General features: G+C 35.5%; 1 protein-coding gene across 1 annotated transcript; it reads right to left on the reverse strand.

The window, feature by feature from the left end:
• Window positions 1–17,444: 17,444 nt before the first annotated feature.
• On the reverse strand, window positions 17,445–23,245 carry LOC145095768 (uncharacterized). Its single transcript, XM_079033598.1, has 7 exons — window positions 23,221–23,245; window positions 22,138–22,242; window positions 21,507–22,039; window positions 20,524–21,364; window positions 20,230–20,439; window positions 19,502–19,581; window positions 17,445–19,448 (listed from the first exon to the last, which is right to left on the reverse strand). Exons 1-7 carry the CDS (start codon window positions 23,243–23,245, stop codon window positions 18,150–18,152), a joined length of 3,093 nt encoding a protein of 1,030 aa, XP_078889724.1. The 3' UTR covers window positions 17,445–18,149.
• Window positions 23,246–25,210: the final 1,965 nt, after the last annotated feature.

A 25,210-nucleotide genomic window follows, 5' to 3' on the forward strand; every position in this document is an offset into this window, starting at 1 on the left:
GAATCCCTTGTTGAGTAGTTCATTGAGCTGGATGGATAACTCTTGCATTTCTACCGGTGCTAGACGGTATGGGGATTTAGCTATGGGGGTAGCTCTCGGGATTAAGTCGAGTCGGAACTCGACTTGGCGCTCGGGAGGGATTCCGGGAAGATCTTCGGGGAAGACATCAGGAAAGTTGCAGACTTCGGGGATGCTCTCGAGGTCTTTAACTTCCTGCTTTTCATCAACAACATGGGCTAGGAATGCATGGCACTCCTTTCGCAGATATTTCTGGGCTTGGATGCTTGAAATGATACAAAGGTTTAGGCTGATTTTATCACCATAGATTATGAGAGCTTCGCCAGATGGCAGATTTATGCGAATGGCTTTTTCATAACAAAGAATATCATCACGATTGGGGCTCAAACAATCCATGCCAATGATGACGTCGAAGCTTTTTATGGAAACCGGCATAAGGTCGATTGGAAAGGAATGGTCGTTTAGGGTAAGGGTACAACTTATGAATACGTCGTTAGTACTCTCTTTCTTTCCATTAGCCATCTCGACGGTAAATGTTTCGGTCAAAGGTTGGGATTTATGCTTGAGAAGATGCTTGAATGCATGACTAACAAAACCTCTCTCCGCACCAGAATCGAAAAGAATGCATGCATAAGAGGTGTCGAGAAGGAACGTACCCGTAACAACGGTGGGATCAGCAACTTCCTTCTCCTAGCCCATCGCTAGCACTCTCCCTGTGTTGCCATCTATTGCTGCGTTGGGACAATTCCTCTTGAAGTGCCCGATCTCCCCCACAGACATAATAGGGTTGAATAACACCCGCTCTAGGAGCCTGATTGGTTGGTTGGGCCAGTGTCTTGCAAAATCGAGTTCTGTGCCCCTTCTTTCCACAACTGTTGCATTGCAAATCACGATAGGGTCCTTGATAATGAAAATTGCACTTGTCGCACCTTAGAAGAGTACCAACATATCTACTGGCAGGTGCTTGAGCTGCAAGGATGGTGGTGGGAGTGGTAGCAACATGAACTGCCACTACTTGATGTTTCTTGGAGGTCTCCTGCGAAGACTGGCCCTTTCGCTTATTCCAAAATTTCTTTTTCCCACGACTCGCCTTTGGTGGTTCGGGAGCGGTTGCCACTTTATCAAGATCAACCCCGTGATCTATCAAGGTCTGCGCCAGGCACTTGGCGCTATCAAAAGTGGTTGGATTAGCATCCAAAACATTTCCTTGAGTTGGGGTCGTCAATCCCCAAATGTACCTCTCTATCTTTTTGCTTTCCGGGGTGACCATTCCCGGACAGAGAAGAGCCAGATCACAGAATCTAGCTGTATAGGTAGCAATGTTGGAACCCTTCATCTTCAGGTTCCAAAGCGCATGCTCCAACTTCTGCATCTTGCCCCTTGGGCAGTACTCAGCAAGCATGAGCTCTTTTAAGCTTTCCCAACCCATGACATTCGCTACCTGCAAAGTTAGGGAATTGACTCGACCATTCCACCAGGTCAGTGCTCTATCGGTGAAGGTGCAGGCGGAAAACTTCACCTTGTTTGCCTTAGAACAAGTGCAAATCTCGAAAATAGATTCGATCTTCTTGAACCATAGGGTTAGGGCAATGACTCCTCCATTATCGTCGAAGGACTTGGGCTTCGCATTCATGAAATCTTTGTAGGAACACTCCTTTTGGTGTCCCTGACCACCCTTAATATTAAGGGGATGGGTACCACTTCCCAATCCACTAGAGCCGCCAGAATTAATCTACGACATGGCGGCAGCCACAACGGCTGTAACTGCTACCTGGAACATAGCAGGATCGAACTGAGGAGGTGGTGGCGGTGGAGGGTCGTTGTTCTTTTTGTTGGGTCTCTTCCTGGGAGGCATCTTGTTCTAAATATAATCAGGAAGAAGAGGATGATAAGTCCCCTAGATCTTTGAATCAAGAGATATGAAAGAAGATACATCTCAGCCTGATAGATAAAGTGTTTTACTAAGCGATAAACAAATAAAGGTTACCAATGCAAGTAAATTATCTCTAGGGAATAAATAAGTAGCAACACTTGAAATGAATCTCTACACTGTATTCGGCTCTAGCTAAAATACTCCTATAGTATTTTAAGTTGTATGCTCTGTTCTATCGATATATTGATGTATATAGCTTGGTAAGTTTTAGGCTTGCTGCAACACCACGGTCACTCCCAAACACATGTTGATCATGGCTCAAATAAATATAGTTGATCAGACTTTATTGATCCCATACATGATTACATAACTATCCAGGTTTAACCGCAGTGTCCAACATCCAAATACTTTTGTTTCGTTCTACTTATGATATTGTTTTTGGTACGTATGTATACTTGTATACTTCTTATAAAATACTTATAGTTTAAAAAGTATACTTTTAGTTCAGAGCACTTCGGCCCCTTAGTGTTTATAGTTGTATACCATGTAAGGTTCAGTATACTTAGTTCACTATAAACAAGAGCTCTGATACTAATCTATCACACCCCCAAATCGAAACGGCGTAAACGTTCGGGGGTGGAGGACATCATGTATAGTATCATAATAATTGCATCATAGTAATCAAAGTAAACACAACCATTACATTTAATATATATAAAACGTATTTACATCTGTTTGCTTCATATTTTTATACATCAAAAGTAGCAAAAGAAAGACAAGACTCTATACGCTCTGTCTTCTCAAAAGTATGCCGAGGTACCTTTCTACTGATTTCCTGAGAATACAAGTGATTTTTGAAAGAGTATCAGCATAAAGTTGGTGAGTTCACAAGCATGTTTTAGTAATGAAAACATGTTGATGAATCAGTGAATAAGTTCATACGTTCCAAGAAAATCCAATATTTTCTTTAATAAAAAAACGCTAATACCAGTTCCTTCTATGATCACTTAGTTCATACAGGCCTAGTATAAACCAATATCGAATAGACAGCTGATTATGTAGATCTTCCCTAATCCAGGGTTTTTCTATACATACTGGTGGTAGCCAGGGTTTTTCATACAAAGCATTCTATATGAAGGTTTTCATAATTCATCATACAATACATGTAGTAGTAACCAGGCATACAAACTAATATGTTTCATATACTACAATAGGATATAGTAACAAACAATCTTGGTTGATTCTATAATTCCTTAGTTTATACATCAAGGCTATGTTTGAAGAATAATCGATAGACTGTGGAATGTGTGGTTTCCACCTTATTTCATGTTCCTTGTTTGGTTGTGGGCTTAGGGCAGATGTACATAATCAACTGTCAGTTCGATATTGGTTTATACTTGGCCTGTATGAACTAAGTGATCATAGAAGTAACCGGTATTAGCGTGTTTTTACTAAAGAAAACATTGGATTTTCTTGGAACGTACGACCTTATTCACCGATTCATCAACATGTTTTCATTACTAAAACATGCTTGTGAACTCACCAGCTTTATGCTGATACTCTTTCAAAAATCGCTTGTATTCTGTGGGAAATCAGTAGAAAGGTACGTCAACAGACAGCATTCTAATAAAATACATATATGTATTTAATTGATATTAGGATCTTTTTAACCCCACGTACGACAGCTCAAAGGTCATTTCCAGTTCCTTTTTCCGACATTTCAAGCAAGCAACTGTGATTTCATACCCATACATTTTACTATTTTTAATGTTTTCTGGGGGGGGGGGGGGATACAAGTAAAACACACATGTTGTGTGCTTTTATACAATAATTTCAGTTGACTTAAAAACTTTCGTAATTAGGTATAAGCCAAAGAATCACTACATTTTATAAAAATATTTATATATTTTATCCCGTATGTAACATGCTGAGCATGAGGGCAATTTTCAATATACAACGATGATCGCAAGGTTTTCAGTACACTATATATATATATATATATATATATATATATATATATATATATATATATATATATATATATATATATATATATATATATATATATATATATAACTATAATAGGTATAGTTTGGGATTCAATACATGGGTTTACAAATACAAGATCCTTACACCATAATAACATATAAACTAAAGTAAATATAGCTTATGGTATACAACACTACTTTCCGATTACAAGAGTACAATAGTAAATAATTATTTAAGTATAATTATTTTTGCTCTACAGGACATACATACAAATTCAAGTACAAGAGAGCACTATACTACATGTAAACTAGTTAATACGGGGTTGTGAGACACTACTTCAATTGTACCCTTTGGGGGTACAGAACTAAATCCTATCATAGTATAACTAGAGTCTCCTGGAGGGAGAGCGTGAGATTTTTGAATAGATCTATTCGGGACTAACAATCCCACACCTGAACTGCTAGCTACAGTTAGGCAGGCATGCATGAGGTGACAAATGTCTTTTAACCAACACTTGAAGAACGTCGTAAAGGTCACTAGGTCATATCAAGCATGGTTATATGACTCACAATAATATAAACTAACCGGTGTTTACGAAATTTTAGTCTTCATGGTTTTATTTTAATTAATAGAACTACTATTTATTACATTGAATGATTCCAGCGATACAATACTCGATTTTATTTTAAATAATAAAATTTCTATACATACTGGTGGTAGCCAGGGTTTTTCATACAAAGCATTCTATTGTGAGTCGTATAACCATGCTTGATATGACCTAGTGAGCTTTACGACGTTCTTCAAGTGTCGGCAAAATGACATTTGTCACCTCAGGCATGCCTGCCTAACTGTAGCTAGCAGTTCAGGTGTGGGATTGTCAGTCCCAAATAGATCTATTCACAAATCTCACGCTCTCCCTCTAGGAGACTCTGGTTATACTATGATAGGATTTAGTTATGTACCCCCAAAGGGTACAATTGAAGTTGTGTCTCAAAACCCTGTATTAACTAGTTTACGTGTAGTGTAGCGTTCTCTTGTACTTAAATATATATATGTATGTCTTGTAGAGCAAAAATAATTATACTTAAATAATTATTTAGTATTGTGCTCTTGTAATCGGAAAGTAGTGTTGTATACCATAAACTATATTTACTTTAGTTTATATGTTATTATGGTGTAAGGTTCTTGTATTTGTAAAACCATGTGTTGAATCCCAAACTATACCTATTATAGTTTTGTATGTATAACATGTAGTGTACTGAAAACCTTACGATCATCGTTGTATATTGAAAATCGCCCGCATGCTCAGCATGTTACATAAGGGATAAAATATATAAATATTTTAATAAAATGTATTGATTTTTTGGCTTATACCTAATTGCGAAAGTTTTTAAGTCAACTGAAATTATTGTATATAAGCACACAACCTGTGTGTTTTACTTGTATTCTCCCCTCCCCCGAAAAACATTAAAAACAGTAAAATGTAGGGGTATGAACTCACAGTTGCTTGCTTGAAAATGACCCTTGAGCTATCGTACGCGGGATTAATAGGATCCTAATATCAATTAAATACATATATGTATTTTATTAGCAAAACCATTAATTATAGTGTTAGAAAACCACTTGTTTTCGGTTAAGGAATGTTACCGGGACTTGATTGAATCGAGGAAAGCCGGTTTTTAGTCTAACGCACCACTTAGTGAGTGTTTACGGTCGTGAATGGGGTTTACGACCGTAAAGGGAGTTTACGACCATGAACTGCCTCTCTAAGGGTTTACAGCCCATGAAGGTTTGAAGTGTGTACGACCGTGAATTGGTCTACGGTCAATGAAGATTTGCATATTTGAAGGGTGTACGGTCGTACACTCAAGAACAAGGATGCCATATTCGATGAAACACGTGTTCTAGATGCTCCAAATCAACTCCCAATGATGATTCTCGATGATTTTCGGAAGAATAAGGGTGTTTTTGGTGTTTGTGGTCAAGAGTTTAGAGAGCGAATGAGAGAGTTATCGGCCAGAAAAATGTAAATGAGGGGGGCATTGGGTAGGGGCTCGTATTTAGAGGGGGCATGGTCGGTGGTGGGGCCACCCGTCACTGGCCATGAACAAGTGTACGGCCATAAACGAGTTTACGGCCGTAAACCTCACTTATGCCGAAAACTATTGATTTTTTAATGGAGACTCAGGTTTTTCGCGCGATTTTGGTTCCGAGTCGTATAAATATATATAAAACTAGTTGATTTTCTAAACCAAGAAGTTTGACAGAAACTCAATAAAATTTAAATTTTATTAACAGAAATCAGTTAATGGTAGCGAAAAAAAGTTCGGGTTGTCATAGTTGCATATCAAATCTTCCAATAGTTTGGACAAAGCATGCTTGTGGCATTGTCGTCTTGGACATGTCAACAAGAAACGCATAGCCCAACTCCAAAATAATGGAGTGTTGGAGTTATTCGAACTTAGGGATGATGACGCGTGCGAGTCTTGTTTACTTGGAAAGATGACCAAGTCACCGTTCACTGGTACTTGTGAAAGGGGTGAGGGTTTATTGGATCTCGTACACACCGATGTGTATGGGCCCTTTAGATCCACCATAAGAGATGCGAGCCGCTTCTATATGACTTTCACCGATGATTATAGCATATATGGGTATATATACTTAATTAAGCACAAGTCAAAAACCTTTGAAAAGTTCAAAGAGTTTAAGATGGAAGTGGATAATCAGTTGGGTAGGAAATTCAAGATGATTCGATCCAATCGAGGTGGAGAGTACCTTAGTCTTGAATTCCACGACTACCTCAAGGAATGCGGAATCGTTTCGCAATTGACGCCACCTAGGACACTGCAGTTGAATGGTGTGGCTGAGAGGTGTAATCTAACCTTGCTAGACATGGTTCGTTCCATGATGAGTCATGCTTCGCTACCTATCTCATTTTGGGGGTATGCCTTAGAGACTGCCGCCCATATCCTTAACTTAGTCCCTACAAAGAAGGTTGCCAAAACACCTCACGAGATGTGGACAGGGAAAGCTCCCTCGTTGGGACACATCAAGGTTTGGGGTTGCGAGGCTTTCATAAGACGAGAGACTCACGACAAGCTCGAACCTCGTAGTGAGTGGTGTATTTTCATCGGCTACCCGCAGAAGTCCTTTGGATATCTCTTCTATATAGTGAGTGACAATGTTGTCTTCATTGCGATGAGAGGGGTTTTCCGAGAGAGAGAAATCATAAGCCAAAGGGACAGTGGGAGGCAATCGATCTTGAAGAGCTTCAAGAGTCAAGCAATGAAGGAACCTCTGACACTGGTGCTCAACCTGAGGAGGAAACTCCAGTTGAACCAATTGACGAATCCTTACCTCTTAGACGTTCCAGTAGAGTTAGTGTTCCACCTGTGTTGTATGGTTTTCATATAACAACTGAGGGTGATACGTTTATTAGTGATTGTACACTAATAAATTTAGATGAACCTAATAGCAACAAGGAAGCGATGGCAGGCCCGGAGTCTGCGAAATGGAAAGAGGCTATGGACAGCGAGATTCAGTCCATGTATGAAAACTAAGTTTGGAATTTGGTTGACAATGTGACAGGTCGTAAGACGGTCGGTGCAAGTGGATCTTCAAGAAGAAGACCGACGTGGATGGGAAGATACACACCATTAAGGCGCGATTGGTTGCGAAGGGATTTACTCAAACTCCCAGAGTTGACAATGATGAGACCATTTCACCAGTTGCGAAGATAAAGTCTATTAGGGTGATGCTAGCCATTTCTGCATTTCATGACTATGAGATATGGAAGATGGATGTCAAAACCGCTTTCCTTAACAGAAAGTTGGCTGAGGATGTTTACATGAGTCAGCCAAAAGGTTTTGTCGATACAAAGCACCCCAATAGAGTGTGTAAGCTTGAGAAGTCCATTTATGGATTGAAACAAGCCTCTCGCCAATGGAATCTTTGTTTCGATGAGAAAGTCACAGAGTTTGGTTTTCTACGAAGCGAGGGTGAATCATTTGTATATGTCAAAGCCAATGGGAGTATAGTTAGCTTCCTCGTATTGTATGTCGATGACATACTACTCATAGGAAACAACATCCCGACCCTACAGGAAGTCAAGTCCTGACTTGGGAAGCGTTTCGCTATGAAGGACCTCGGAGAGGCTGCCTATATTCTAGGAATAAGGATAGTGAGAAATAGGAGTAAAAGACTAATAGGACTTAGTCAGAATTCTTACTTGGACAAGGTACTAAATCATTTTAGTATGGAGAATTCCAAGAAAGGAGAGTTACCAATCCAAAGTAATGTCAAGTTGAGTAAGACTCAAAGCCCAAGTACCGAAGTCGAGATAGCAGAGATGAGCCGAGTACCATACGCTTCCGCAGTTGGCTCGATCATGTATTCTATGACTTGTACTCGCCCTGATGTGGCCTTCGCTTTGAGCATGGTCAACAGATATCAAGGGAACCCTGGCAGAGCACATTGGACCGTAGTCAATAATATTGTTAAGTACCTTCGTAGGACCAAGGAATGGTTTCTAGTCCTCGGTGGAAGTGATGACTTAAAGGTGCGAGGGTATAGTGACGTGAATTTTCAGACCGACCAGGACAACTACTGCGCTCAGTCGGGCTGGGTCTTTACCCTGAATAGAGGAGCACTGACTTGGAAAAGTTCCAAGCAGGAGACCGTAGCTGATTCAACGTGTGAATCGGAGTACATAGCATCGAGCGAAGCGTCAAAGGAGGCAATATGGTTGAAGAACTTCATTGGAGACCTTGGAGTTGTGCCAGCCATAAAGGAGCCTATGGAAATTTTTGTGATAATGAAGGAGCGGTTGTCTTGACCAGGGAACCAAGGGATCATGGTAGATCTCGACATATTGACAAGAAATATCATTTTATTCGACATCGGGTGGAAGAGGGACTCCTCGTAGTGAAGAGGGTATCGTCGGAGGATAACCCAACAGATCCCCTTATGAAGGGATTAAGTAGGGTTAAGCACTTGCAGCACGCTAGGAGCATCGGGCTGAAGGACGATATTAGTTTAGATTACATAGCTTCGAAACATATAATAGATAAATTGTAATTAACATTTGATGATTAAATAAATGAGTATTATTTATGAGTAAAGTTATTGTCTTATGTTAATTGTTTACCTATTGTTTCACTTTGCATGTTTTGACTTCCTGAATAATAAGATTATTCGAACTTTCCACAGTCGCTCATACTTTGGGAATAGGTATGAAAGAAGATTGTCATGAATTGGTTTGTAGATTGTCTAAAAGTGTACTAGACATAGCAAAAGTTTGTTGCAACATTCATGAGTGCTTATGAATAAGATTTGAGCATTGGATTAAACCCGTGCTTGTTGGCATCAATTCATGGAACTTATCACGAGTGATCGCAAGACGATAATATCATATGGTCTTGAAACCCAGATATATGGATTATTATTTGCGAGTTGGTTGTGCATTGATAATGCGTAAACGCATCTATAACTTGATGTTATAAAACGCATTGTTGTGCACGATTTGATGAGTGAATGGTAAATGTATATAATTCGAAGTTTATCTATTCCTTTTATCCTAAGAGGGTAAACGCGATATATGGGCCCCTCGTTGATTTGGTTTGACTTACGTGTTGGGCCCAGTCATGACTGAATTGATGTGTTCAGTTAAGTTATATGTCAGACGAATCAGTGATCGAGAAATAAACTGCTGGACAATAAGTATGACTATGTTCCATGTAATTGTCCGCACGATATCTAGAATGGAGGACTATACGATCCCTTATCTAAAGGACGGGTTATTGATAAAATCAGAGTTCGACAACGTCTTTGAGAGCTATGATTGCTAATTGGATCCTGAAGTCGTACTTATAGTTACTAGACTTATCCAAGTGGGAGACTGTTCGATTAGTGTCTAAGCCCGTAACTATATTTGGTATGTACTTGACCCGGTTGTGCATGGTCCTTTTGGATTGCCTTCGCCAAAGAGATTAATTAAGAATTGATTTTGAGGCTAAAAGAGATTAATTAAATAAAGGGGACTGGAACTGTCAATTGAGTGATAGTTGGTTTTGGGCTGTGGATCTTCCTGAACATATGGGGACAAAATTAAGAGTGGAAGCCCACTCTAATTTCGGCCAAGGAGGCCTTATTCCAGAAGGTTCTCAAGCTGCTTAGGGCCTAAGTCATCCAATTAGGGTTTTGACTGAAACCCTAGCAGCTCATCTATTTAAAGGACCCCAAGGCTTCAGTTTAGGCTAAACTAAGAAACCCTAAGGTTACTATAGCCTAAATCTAGCCTCTCTCCTTCTCTCTTCTAGATCATCCTCTTGCTTGTGGTGTTTGTAAGCCATTAGAGGTGTTACACTTGTGACACTAAGCTTCTTGAAGATCAAGGATTCTTGAAACTATTGAAATGTATTATCTAAACTTGTTTTGTTATAGATTTTGATTTCAATATATGCTAGATTAGGGTATTCAAGTCTTGGATGAATTGCATGTACAATAAAGAAACCTAGATGCAAGCTTTAGGGTTTTGCATGAGCACATAGGATTGTTCTTTTGTATAAAACCCATCAGATATCATATTGATGAAGTTTTTCAGTAAACTATTTTTTAAGTTAATTAATTAAAAATGAAATTTTTGGTCATGATTTTGGGTTGTTACACCTGACTATTGTTATTTTTATTTCCTAACACTCTTAACGGTCATATTTTTATTTCTTGTTCTCATATGTGTAGAAATGATCAATATAAAAATCGTTCTCAATGAAGAATCACTTCAATTAGGCTTAAGACCCGGGAATACCAAGTCAAACAACATACATATGCTCATTCAAGAGGATCTCGAAAATATCAGACTTATTACTATTTAGTCTAGACTATAAATACACATGTAACACACACACTATAGATACGATTAGCTCTATTAATACATTGGTACTCGTATTATCTTCATCATTCCTGTAATCTCACATTTAAATCAATAAAAATAACAAGGCAGGTGATCATTATCACCTCCCAACGTTTTATGTCGGAGATCATGTAAAGGATCAAGGGCTTTCCTTGTAACTCACTTGTCTCACTTTGATCAATATTTGATACTTTCATTACTTCAAACACCACAGCCTCTCATACAATTTGGTTGAATATTATTTGATCAATTTTTGACAAAAACATGCATATATTAGATGATGAAGATAAATGTGTTCTTATAGAATGATATTCTTACATAATGTAATTCTCATCTGATGTTAGTCTCACAGAATGTCATTCTCATAAGAATGGTTGGAATCAAGACGACTCTAGACCACTGGAGAAGATCAAGTGCATTTTTTCAAGAATTATATATTTAAGCATCCTATGTTTTTTAATAATTTATTTTATTTTTATGACATTCTGTTAGAATATGTATGATTGTATTAAAATGTATAAGACTGTTATTCTGTAAGAATATTTATAAATCTACATTCAAATGTCCATGAATATACAAGGATTTTGTTATTTTTCAACTAATGGTTCAAGAACGTTGTCTTTCTTCAACAAATTCCATTCGATCAAAATATGTATTATGTAATAAATATGTTTCCAGATATTCTCACGGAATATCATTATATTAAAATGTTGTTATGGTAGAATAAAATCAGGTATAATTAAAAATTACGTTAGATTTGAAATAAAATTAATTGAAAAAAATAGAATTTTTAAATCAAGAGAACTAATTATCCCCAAAAATCTGGAATTTTCCTTTTTTAAAATTTATCTCAATTGACTAAAAATACCATTATAGTGAAATTAGATGGTGCTTTTCTGTTATCTTTAATTTAATAATATTTATTAACCATTTTCTTAAAATAACAAAAATGATTAGTCCACATTCAACCCGTACATCCACACAATAGATAGTTAGAATACAATAACATATATATATATATATATATATATATATATATATATATATATATATATATATAAACACTTAATAGAGTGTAGGATTTATGGTGATTTGTTATATTGAGATTTACACATATTTGTTTGTGGGCTGCAGTGTAGTTTTTATAATTGTTTTGCATTAAACTTTAAATAAGTCAATTAATATGTTTATTAAATTGTGAATGGTAATTTAAGCTATCAATACATGATTTTATATACAGATCTGATTTGGAAAGAAGAATTGTTGCAAAAGTGGCACGGGTGGTTGGTGGCATGGGGATGGTAGAGTTTGAGTTTGACTTTTTGAAATTTTGAATTATTGTAAAATGGATTGTATTAAGTTTTGAATTTTGTATATTAAACTGTAAATTGACCGTATTAAATTGCATAATATATGGTGTAATGATATTTATAGTTGTTGTTATGATTAATTAACTTTTAAAAGTTTATCTGTTTAAAATTTAAATTTCTATCATTATAATTATTTAAAACATCAAACATTGTTTTTGTTTTCAAAGGTAACAATATATTTTTTGTATAAAATGTTACTTTTAACTATTGTTGTTGTAAGTTATTCATAATAATGTATTTGGAAACTCTTAATTATTTTCATTTGGTTTCAGAAATTTAACTTTTTTAAAATTTATTTAATGAATATTATTAGTTTCTTTGATTGTAATTATTTAAAACAACAAACATTGTTTTTTTAAAGATAACATTAAATTTTTTTGTATGATATTACTTTTAGTTATTCTTATTGTAAATTATTTTTAAGCTACTTATTTAAAAATTCTTAATGATTATAAAAAATAGTTTCATTATTTTTTTGTTCATTTAATATTACAATTTAAGTTTAACACTATAATTTATAACTTTTCACTATTTATAGAATGGTCTCTTGATTTTTTTAAGTTTAACTAAAATTTTGATTTAAGTTAACTGTTAAACATTATATTGAATTTAATAATTTAACTATTTTGCATAAAATCATAAATTATACAAAAGTTGTGATTTTAAAATGGCAATTGTTAATATATATATATATATATATATATATATATATATATATATATATATATATATATATATGGTCTAGTTCCGGTAAAATACAAATTATAAAATTGAGCATAGTATTATATTGGAGAGAAAAAAACTGGAAGTTTTTTTTTTGGATCATTAAAATTGAATAATGGATCATAAAAATGATCCATGATTCAATTTTAATGATCCAAAAAAAATTCCAATTTTTTTCTCTCCAATATAGTACTATAGTTGATTTTATGATTTGTATTTTTTCAATTTTTTAAAGATGTCCTTACTGAAAAACTAATCTTCACGTGATCATATATATATATATATATATATATATATATATATATATATATATATATATATATATATATATATATATATATATATATATATATATATATAGGGAGTGGTTCAAATGAGAACCACAAAAGATTAAAAACCCTAAAAACTCACATTTAATAACTAATATGTATTTTGAATATTACTAAATATGTTAAAATCTTAATTTTTGTCTGTTTGTTAAGAAAAGAGCAAAATCGTATTTTCTTTAGTCTAATATTTTCATTCATACAATCATTCTATATAGTTAACCCAAAATTTATGTAAAATGCAAATTTATACAGTCTATTTACAGTTTAATAGAAAAAATTCACAACTTAATACAATCTATTTTACACTAATTTACAAATTTAAAGAAGTCAAACCCAAACTCTACCACCAGGACACGGTGCCACCAACCACCTATGCCAACATTGCAACCATCTTTTCTTGAAAATCATACATGCATATAAAGTCATGCAATGAGAGGGTAAATACTACATTCATAATTTAATAAACCTATTAATTCACTCATATTGATTTTAATACAAAACAATTAAAAAAAGCTAATGCATTCTTACATACTTATACAACACAAAAAATAAATATATTCTAACATTAATACAGAAGTTCATTCATAAATCATTTATATTTTAACACATAATTTATTAAAAAAAATCACAGTAAGTTGCAGTGAGTTCACAAGTTAATATAATCAATTACCATTTAATACATAAAATTCAAAGCTTAATATATTAAATTAACAATTTAATACATTGAAATGTCATACTCTTAACTTAAAACTTACATTTACACTTTCAGATATCAGTTCACAACTTAATATAATCAATTACCGTTTAATACATAAAATTGACAGCTTAATATATTAAATTAACAATTTAATACAATGAAATGTCTTATTCTTAACTTAAAACTTACATTTATACTTTCATATATGATGGTTAGTGTTTTTTTTTCAAAGTTAAATTTACACAATATTCTTAATTTAAATTTTTGTATAATCTATTTAAAAATAGAAAAAATCGTATATGTGTATAATGGATATTTCTTCTAATATTTCAGAAGCAAACACAAAACTCATAACAAACTCGCAGCATAGTACAATCAATTCACAACTTAATATAGTCAATTCACAGTTTAATATGTAAAATTATTTATTCACATCAACATTATCAACTTAAAAATTACATTTATACGTTCATATATGCAGACATTTCTATGTATTAAATTGTGAATTTATTATATTAAGTTGTGAATAAAATTACAACTTAGTACACAAAATTCACGGTTTAATACAATATATTTATAGCTTATGTATAAGTATAATCTCATATGTTACTGTATTAATCAAATCATTCACAGTTTAATACATACATAAATTATCTCATATTTCATAACCAAACATCAAAAGAAAAAAATATACAATTTAGTGAATAAACAAATCAGATCTGGATATAAAAAAGAATTAGAATTCATAGTTTAATTCAATATTTGAGACATTAATTCACAACTTAATTCAATATTTCAGACACTAACTCATAATTTAGTGAATAAAAAAATATATAATCATAGTTTAATAACTTATATATTCACAAATTAATATATGAAAAATGCATATTCACAGCTTAATAACTTACTGAATTTCGTTGAAGCATTTCATCAAACACGTTGTGTTCACCATATACATCATATCCATAATCACCATAAAACGGAAAGATCTGAACAAATATACAAAGAGACGTTATATTAACAATTTATTCATCGTTTTAACTCCAAAAACCTTTACCAGTAACATTCACAACTTAATAATTTACCTAATTTCATTGAGGCATTTCATCAAGCACCTTGTGTGCATCTTTTTTTTGAAGATTTTTTTTTTATGTAAACAACATCACCAGAGAGAGATAGATACACTACACATATAAACACCAAATCTAACCTGAAATAACACATTTACATCATTCATAACTTAAAACATACATTTTTTCATAATATTCACAGCTTAAAAGATTAGCTCATACACTTATTAACAACTTAAAAGAGTAGTTCAAAAACCATTAACAACTTAATAGAGTAGTTCAAATACCCATTTACATCATTCACAGTTTAAAGCATACATTTTTTCATGAGTATATCATCAAACATCTTCAAAACTCTGGTTTCTAGATATGAGAGTGCTTCATAGCTTCAGATCCACAAACACCTATGGTAGGGCATCAACGGTGGTGGTGTGGCGTCGATAGTAGCGGTAGTAGAGTGACGTCGACGACGATCAACATGAAATTATAGATCTAGAGGAGATTGGCTGGAAAAAAAGCAGATCTGGAGGTGTTCGGTCATCTGGAGGCAACAAATAACTTCATTCTCCATCGGATCTAGTGCTCCGACAAATCATATCAAATAAGCTTTCTAGTGCTCTGTCAGATCTAGGTGGTTGTTTGACGTTGGAGGCGATGGAGGTGGTTTAACGTCGGCGGTAATACTCTCTCTCCAAATCTGAAACATTTTTGCGATTTAGAGATAGAATGGAACTGAAGGAGGCCGAGTTGTCGGTGGTAGATTGAGGTTGTTAGCGGCGAATCAGAGTAATGAACGAGAAGCGGCAGTGACAACAGATCTAGATCTGAAAGAGACGCTTCTAGATCTGAAGTTTGTGCGACAGATGTATGTGTTCTCGCAGGTGAACGAAAGCTGCGAGAGAGGAAGGGAGGTAAAGGAGGTGGAGTCGTCGTCGACGATGGTGGTGGTGACGCTGTCAGCGACAGTGGCGGCAGTGGGTGCCTTGGCGATGGTGGAGCAACCATTGACGATGGTGGCGGAATTGGGCCGTCTGCAGTGATGGTGGTTGTATTTATCACATGTGGTTGAAGTAGATGAGATAATCCCTTCTATTTTTGTAAAACAACCAGAGTAATGCATCAGGTTTTTATGGAATAAGAAAAATAACCTTAATAATAAGTGGTTTTTAAAGTTCTTAATTTTTAGTGGTTTTCATTTGAACATTTATATATATATATATATATATATATATATATATATATATATATATATATATATATATATATATATATATATATATATATATATACCACTTAATAGAGTACATGGATTTATGGTGATTTGTAAATTGTAATCTTTGGGATTTACCCATATTTTTTTGGTCCACAGTGGGCTGGACTTACACATGTGTAACAAACCACATGTGTTTCATGGACTATTGTGATGCAGGGAACTGTTGTGACATATAGAACGTGGTGGGCTCTTTATTCAAACAATCAAACTCTATAAAAAAAATAGAATATACATCATTTACGTATAACTTAATAATTATATTACTACCTATAACAGTAACTTTTTTCTACCTCGTTGGTATAATCGTAAAATATGAGTTGCCCGCATTAAAGGATGATAGGTTACTTCTTGAAACTGCTAATCCTCTCTAAATTTGCTACAGTGCCATGATAAAGTTGTTATGGGTCTTTGTGAAACGGGAGAGGGGGAACCAAAATGCTTCTCCGTTTGGTAAATCCAATGTTACAATTCTCAATTTCCCTCAAAAAAGTTGGTTCTATGGACCATGGGGGCTTAAAGGGAGGCAAAATGGGAAGTTGTACATGACTCAATTTTTTTATTATATATTTTTATTTAAAGTACAAGATTATAATAAAGATAAGGGTCCTTTTTTTCTTATTCGTCATGGGTCTTTAAGAATATTTTATTTTTCAAAACTGGTCCTACTATGGACGGTTGTGGTAGTCATGGTAGTACAACACAGTAGAGGTCCTAGCATACTAGAAGGATCCGGTGATGTTTAGGAGTCGTTTCATGGTTGTTAAATAGGTCAGATCTGATTGGGTTAGAAGTTCTGACTAAATCTCTAAATCTCTGACTGAGTTTATATTGTTTGATTATTTATCTGACTGAATCCACATCATTGAATTTATATTGTTTGATTATGTCTCTGATTAAGTGGCTATGATTAATGATGAAAAATGACCATATTATACTTATGTTGGTTAGTTTTTAATTTTTGGTTTTTATACTTTTATTCAATTTTGAACAATTAAACATTATAAGTTTGGTGTTTTAATTTTTGGTTTTTCTATTTAATAAATATTAAAATATCTTTTTGTTACTTATTGTTTTTCATATATAAACTAAATAAATGGTTGTTTGGTTACATGATATGAATGAAGAAAAGAAGACCTTTTCCTAATTTGCCCTTACAACCCACCGTCTCCATTATTTTCTTCTCGTAACATTCAAAGAAAACACAACATCTTCTCCATCTCTTCTCTCCATCATCGAACCCCTCAATCATTTAACATACCAAATATTCACATCAACCAATGGCAAATTGATAGGGATCTTGAAGATGAAGACACAATATAGGATGATAATTCTAGAAAAACACAGTGCAATTTTAGTTGTATTGAAAATTAATCATCGTCCCCTTCTTCTTAACAAAAAAAAAACTATAAATAATGTTTCTTCCCAAAAACAAGGAAAACAATCAAATCCAATCAAAATATTAAAATATAAATTAGAAAATAAGGCAAGTGAATAATCTCAAGATGGTAGAAGATATTCATGCACGCAAGATTTAGTATTTGACATTTGTGTCATTAAGTTGGCTGGTCCATGGGTCGGCTACATGAGATGGATCTGTATCATCCTCCCCGGCTTGAAAATGACTCGGCCTCAAGTCCGGACTAGCATCATCCTCAGTTGGACTGTAAGGAGTTAAATCAGCAACATTAAAAGTAGCAGAGACGTTATAGTGTCCGGGAAGGTCGATTTTATAAGCATTGTCATTGATACGTTTAAGCACTTTAAATGGTCCATCCGCCCGTGGTTGAAGCTTCCCAAAATTTCCTCCTGGAAAACGATCTTTCCTTAAATGTATCCACACAAGATCACCCTCTTGAAACACGACACGTTTACGGTGTTGATTCACCCTTTTTTGATACTAGAGATTATGTTGGATTATTTGATCGCGCACCTGCATGTGAAGGTCTTGAATTTGCTTAGCTCGATTTTCTCCCTCGACATTATAATGATCAGTCCCCGGGTATGGAGTAAGGTCAAGTGGAGTAAAAGGATTCCTCCCATACACAACAAAGAATGGGCTCCTACCAGTGGACCCATGATTAGATCTATTGTATGCAAATTCGGCTTGAGTGAGCATAAGATCCCATTGTTTAAGATTGTCGCCGATAAGGCTACGTAAAAGATTTCCCAAGCTTCGGTTAGTAACTTCGATTTGACCGTCTGTTTGAGGATGGTGGGAGCTACTAAATTGTAAACGTGAGCCCAAGCGTTTCCACAACGTTCGCCAAAAATGACCAACAAATTTGACATCTCTATCAGAAGTGATGCTTTTTGGAATACCATGGAGGCGAGCAATCTCACTAAAATAAAGTCGTGCGACTTGACTGGCATCATAAGTTTTTGCACATGGTACAAAATGCGACATCTTTGAAAATCGATCAACGACCACCATGATCGAGTCTTTTTGACGTTGTGTACGTGGGAGACCCAAGACAAAATCGAGACTAACATCCTCCCACGGGCCATTTGGAACAAGGAGCGGGGTATAAAGACCTACATTAGTATGGTGAGTTTTTGCAATATGACATACCCGACAACGTGCGAGAATCTGCGATACATCCTTCACTAAGTGAGGCCAATAAAAACGATAATTAATAAGGCCAACAGTTTTGTCACGACCAAAATGTCCTGCTAAACCTCCTTGATGGCATTCCAAGATGATAGCTTCTCTAAGGGAGCAACGAGGTACACATAAACGATTATTCTTAAACAAGAATCTGTCATGTTTCGTAAATTCTTGGAAAGGTCGAGATGGGCAAGCTTTCCATGCATCCACAAAATCTGGGTCATCATGGTATAACTGGCGAAATAAATCAAACCCGTGTACTTGAAGGTGGACAGAAGTAAGAAGGGAGTGACGGCGACTCAATGCGTCGGCGACAATGTTTGACGTACCGACTTTGTGGCGGATGACGAAAGAGAATTCTTGGAGGAACTCAACCCATTTTGCATGGCGGGGGTTGAGTTTGTCTTGACCTTGGATAAACCGTAAAGCCTGATGATCGGAAAAAAGAACAAACTCGCCATTTAATAAATAGTGACGCCAATAGTCTAGACTTCGAACGATGGCATAAAACTCTTTATCATAAGTATTGTATTTCTGCCGTGTGTCATTGAGTTTCTCGCTAAAAAAAATGCAATAAGGCGATTTTGTTGGCTAAGAACGTCACCAATGCCTAAACCGGATGCATCACACTCAACTTGGAATACCTCATTAAAGTTAGGAAGTGCCAATACAGGAGCACTAGTAACATTGTTTTTTAGGACTGCAAAAGCTCTATTTGCATCTTCTGTCCAAACAAATTTACCACCTTTCAAACAATTGGTAATGGGTGCAACAATGGTACTAAAGTTCCTAATAAACTGTCGGTAAAATGAAGCTAGACCATGAAAACTTCGAATGTCCCGTAGTGTTTTGGGGATAGGCCACGAAGTAATTGCTTCAACTTTAGAATTATCCATTCTAATTCCATTACCTGAGATTAAGAAACCCAAAAAGGTGACCTCAGATGTCAAAAAATGGCACTTGTTGCGGTTGGCATACAATTTTTGCTCTCGAAGAACCCGAAAAACGTCACATAGATGTTGCAAATGATGTGTGAGGTCTTGGCTAAAAATTAGGATGTCATCGAAATAAACGACAACAAAACGGCCAAGGAAGGGTTGAAAAATATGATTCATGAGCCACATAAACGTACTCGGTGCGTTGGACAAACCGAATGGCATAACCATCCACTCAAATAAATCGTCCCGTGTTTTAAACGTTGTTTTCCATTCATCTCCCGGCCGCATGCGGATTTGGTGATACCCGCTTCGAAGATCGACTTTTGAAAAAACTTGTGCTCCGTGTAACTGATCAAGTAGGTCCTCGAATCGTGGGATAGGAAAACGATATTTTACCGTGATTTTGTTAACTGCACGACTATCTATACACATACGATAGACACCGCCAGGTTTCAGAACAAGTAGGGTCGGGACTGCACAAGGGCTCATGCTTTCACGAATGAGACCTTTTTGGAGAAGTTCGGTGACTTGTCGATGTAATTCTTCAAATTCTTTGGGATTCATTCGGTACGCCGGTTTGTTCGGAATGCGAGCGCCGGGTAAAAAATCAATACAATGTTGTATTTCCCGCATAAGTGGTAAACCTGTAGGTGTAGGTATTTCATCAGGAAAAACATCACTGAATTCACTAAGTAGAGGTTGAACCTATGTGGGGGTGTTGTGATTGCCGGCATTCTGTTCGGTCACAAATAAAGCAAATAGGAATTGTTGCTCATGTAATCGTGAATAATTAATGAATTCACCTCTAGAAAGAATCATGGCTTCTATAGCAGACTGACGTGTATCTTGTGGAGCTAACACAATACTAATACCATCTTTTTTGAAGCTATAAGTGTTATGAAATCCATCATGTTTGGTACGACGGTCATATTGCCAAGGGCGGCCCAATAAAATGTGACAAGCGTCCATAGGAATGACCTCACACCACACCTCATCCGTATATTTATTCCCAATAGAAAAGTGGACCAAGCATCGTTTAGTAACACTAACAATATTGCCTTTCTTTAACCACGTCAATTGATAAGGTTCGGGATGATTTTCGACCAGCAACCCCAGTTTCTCAACCATTGTTGTTGTGACCATTTTCTCACAACTACCGCCATCAATAATAATAGAACACACTTTCCCTTTCGCGGTGCACTTGGTACGAAAAATGTTGTGTCGTAGCCAAAGAGTGTCATCCCTGGTCTTGTCAATGACAAGACTAAGAACATTCTGCACTACTAACGACTCGCCTCGATCTGGGTAAAGAATTTCCGGTTCTCCCTGTGTCGGTTCTTCAGCTTCCCCACCGTCATCATCATATTTAGGTTCATCAACAAAAGTAACAAGTTGTGTATTTGGGCAGTCACGTGCGTAATGACCTAGACCTTGACATTTGTAACAACGTGGAGGTCGGGCAATAGCTTGGCTTCCCGCCCTAGTGGACGTCCCTTCGATTTGGTTAGAGAACCTGCCCCTAGTCGGTTGCTCGACGGGCCAACAGATTTGTTGAAAAATGGGGTGCGACTAGTATTGGTTTGTGGTTTATTTTTTGTTGTTTTTCCACTTTGAGGGCTAGATGGCACACATCCTGGAGGGTCCAAAATTGTTGTAACTGGACTACATCGGCTATTTCGGGATGCAAAGCTCCTAAGAATCGGGCAACTACCTGTTCCTCATCTTCATCGGCCTCGCAACGCATTCGCAAACGATCGAAATCGGCTATGAACTGCTCAACAGAAGAATTTTGTTGTGTTAAATTGTGATATTCGAAAAAAGCATCTTGCCTATAATTAAGTGGTAGGAACTGGGTGCGGAGCAACTTCTTCATTTTTTCCCATGTTTGTACTCGAGATTTGCCTTGTTGAATTCTTTTCTTTTTCACGTGGTCCCACCATAAGGAAGCATATTTACGTAACTTGATGGCTACGACTTTCACCTTTAAGTGATCGGGTATATCACGGAGTTCAAACACACGTTCGACAGTACTCAACCAATCGATGAAGTCGTCTGGTTGGGCCCGCCCTTCAAATTCCGAAATGTCAACGCGTACCCCTAAAGTACATAGAAGGTCGTTGCGATTTTGTTGTTGGAATTGAATGATCGGGGGGCGCCCAAAAGGATTCTCCTCTCTGTCATTACCATCGTCCCAGACGACGGAATCGGACTCGGTTTCCTCTTGGCGATCCTCCTGTTGTAGTTCTAGATCTCAAATCTGTTGTTGTATTGTTCAATTTCTTCAACATCACGTGGATTGCGTTGCGGACCAACACTCTCTAGCGCACCACCGCGACGATTACCGTTTCGTGTAGGTCGTCCTTTTCCAGCTATAAATATCAGAACCTGGAAACTGATACCACTTGATAGGGATCTTGAAGATGAAGACACAATATAGGATGATAATTCTAGAAAAACACAGTGCAATTTTAGTTGTATTGAAAATTAATCATCGTCCCTTCTTCTTAACAAAAAAAAAAACTACAAAATAATGTTTCTTCCCAAAAACAAGGAAAACAATCAAATCCAATCAAAATATTAAAATATGAATTAAAAGATAAGGCAAGTGAATAATCTCAAAAGGGTAAAAGATATTCATGCACACAAGATTTAGTGTTTGACATTTGTGTCATTAAGTTGGCTGGTCCATGGTCGGCTACATGAGATGGATCTGTATCACAAATATTAATAGCAAATGATTTCATATGTCAGCAACAATTCAACGAGCACAGCGATAGCAACCAAAATAATTGTAGCAAAAGTTCATAGCAAATGGAAATCACAACAACAATTCAAAGCTAATCGACAATTTGCAACTATCGGGAACATAAAAGTCAAAAACACACCTGGTCAGAAGAAGGTGATCTCCGGTTGCGAGGTCGGAGGAAGACGACAGATTCTGAGCACTGGGTGGTCGTTGGTAGCAGGGGATAGGGGATAACTTTTTTGTTTTTGTGGAAGCGTGTTTATGATAACAAGGCAAAAGTAGTATTAAAAGAATTTTGTCTCGATCCTTCTTATTTGAAGCTTGAACTGAATCAATCTATTTTGATGGACCGAGTCCACAACTTTGACTGAGTCCATGACTCTAAAATTCAAATCAAAGAGGCTAAATTGGTTTTTTTTACTCGGTCCCCCATTTGGACCCAATTAGAAGCTAAATCAAACAAATCTTTATTTTTTTCATCACTCATACTTCTTTCGTCATGTTAACAGTGAAGGTGTCGTGGATCGCACCAGGGAAGCATCACTATCTAAAATAAGCATAAGCTTTACTATAATAAGGTGCATCAATCTCATTCTTGACCTTGTTTGATTCCCTTCTTGAAATTATTTTTATGGCCAGATATTTCACTTATAATATATATCACATCTATAAAAAATACTAACAATTTTGTCCAAATATGCCATCGTCACATTGAGTACTCTATGTACGCTCCTAATCCACCTGTTTAAACGACTGCTAACCTCACATATGAGTATTAATCTCCTAGAATTATGTACAAGAAATCATTGTCAACAAGGAGGGAACATCTCCCATTTTCCTATCTAAAAGTTTTATTTTTATTTTTAAAAAAATATTTTTATACTTAAAAATATAGAAAACTAACAAATTACTAAAATTTGTAAAATAAATTAGCTTTTATTTTAATAAAAAAGTAAATATACATTAAATAGAAAAAGAAAACTAGAGACAAACATTTTTCATAACTTCGTCACACACAATAAGATATATGTAATTTTCTAGTTTCATAAAATACTTACGCATCTTGAAGTAAGTGCATGCCCACAAATAATTCAACATGCAAATATGTCGTATATAGAGTTAAATTAATATTTATAAATAACAACTTTAATAAATAAATATACTTATAAATGGCGTACAGATTCCAACTATCCAAGTCCTCATCAAGTGAAAGACGGTGACATGTAACTTTGTCGTTCATCTCTTTTCATAGAAACTCATTTAAGAGAGTAATTATTAGACAAAATTTCGCATCATCTTCTTCATCAATGTGAAAAAAGTCTCGTTACGTTTCCAATTTTTTTTAAACGGCAAGATATTATTGAAATTATAAAAATAAAAAATAAAAACATCTAGCATGAAGTTAAACGGATCCGACATGCAACCATGGAAAGTTAAATTAACTAAGAAAAATGAATCAACAATCAACAAACAACAAATAGAGCAAGCAGTAAATACCAGGAGGTCAAGCCGCATACGAGACGATCCATTTTGCCCCAAAACTTTTTTACCAGATCAGCAGCTACTTCCAATGAGTTGAGTTTTAGAGACCAGGTAATAGCAATGAAATCCAATCTTTTGTGAGTGGTGATGTCTATTACGAGAGATACTATTTAGAAGATGACTCCCCTCTTCTTGTGAGATTGCAACAACATCAACATCAGGTATTATCAATAACGAATAAGTCACCTACTTGCTAAACATTGTTATCTTTCCATGTGTCGAGTACACCTTGTGTTGCGATTTCCTAACCGATCAAGAGGAAAGGCCATATGCTCATCATAACCTCTGCAATGCAGTTACTTAGACATTATTTGAGAGCATGAACCTTTGAAGTCAGACATTTGTAACCTATATATAACTATATATAACTATATGGTGAAAAAAGAGACCACACCGAGATTTTACTTAACCCCCCCCTCCATCTAACCAACACGAAGGAGAGCCTAATTATAGTGACACCTACAATATGTCTACCCAATCAAATATACTCACACCAAACACACGCTGCGATAATTAGGCTCGACACCAATGACACCAAGATTTACTCACGCTAGCCCTAAAACCCCTTCCCCATCAATATATTGCTTCAAATGTTGCATTTTGATGGAATATTCTTTCTTTATTTATTTTTTACATCCTGAAACCAACTTAATTTCAATCTAGTTTTGAACAAGACTCCATCCACCTCATAAATGACACAAATACATTAAAAAAACTAAATAAAACATATGAAAACATATAAAACGTACCAAAAAACCATTAATATATAGTAGGCATGAAACAAAAGTGTTGTTGATTCTTTGGCCCATTTTCGTAGCCCAAACGAAGATTTTACAATATCCCGCAAAATCTACTTTTATACTTGCTAGTTTTGATATTTTTATATTATACGAGTTGATTAAAAACAAAATGTTAAATACGAATGATTAAATGGTAGTTTATTTGAATTTGAGATTTGAAATAAGTAAAAATTATGAAAAAACATACAAAAAAAAATTAAAATTATATGATTAGTTGTCAGAATTGTATATTAAACATGTTAATTATAACAAAATATTAAATACAAATGTTTAAACTATAAATTTATTTAAAATTAAAATAAAATTTTGAAATTTGAAATTTAAAAT

This window comes from Lactuca serriola, chromosome 3, assembly GCF_051521515.1.
Source record: "Lactuca serriola cultivar US96UC23 chromosome 3, Lser_US96UC23_V15, whole genome shotgun sequence".
In the NCBI taxonomy this organism is placed as follows: Eukaryota; Viridiplantae; Streptophyta; class Magnoliopsida; order Asterales; family Asteraceae; genus Lactuca; species Lactuca serriola.

Bases quoted from the DNA above. Each gene is read 5' to 3' on its own strand.
- LOC145095768 (XM_079033598.1), bottom strand. From the start codon at position 23,245: ATGGCATATTTGGACAAAATTGTTA. The intron at 19,582-20,229 runs GTATGTGTATAG...TTGTTTGGACAG, and splicing joins GAAACCTGGCGGTGTCTATC to AAGATGCAAATAGAGCTTTT. The intron at 19,449-19,501 runs GTATTCCAAGTT...TGACGTTCTTAG, and splicing joins CACTTCCTAACTTTAATGAG to CCAACAAAATCGCCTTATTG.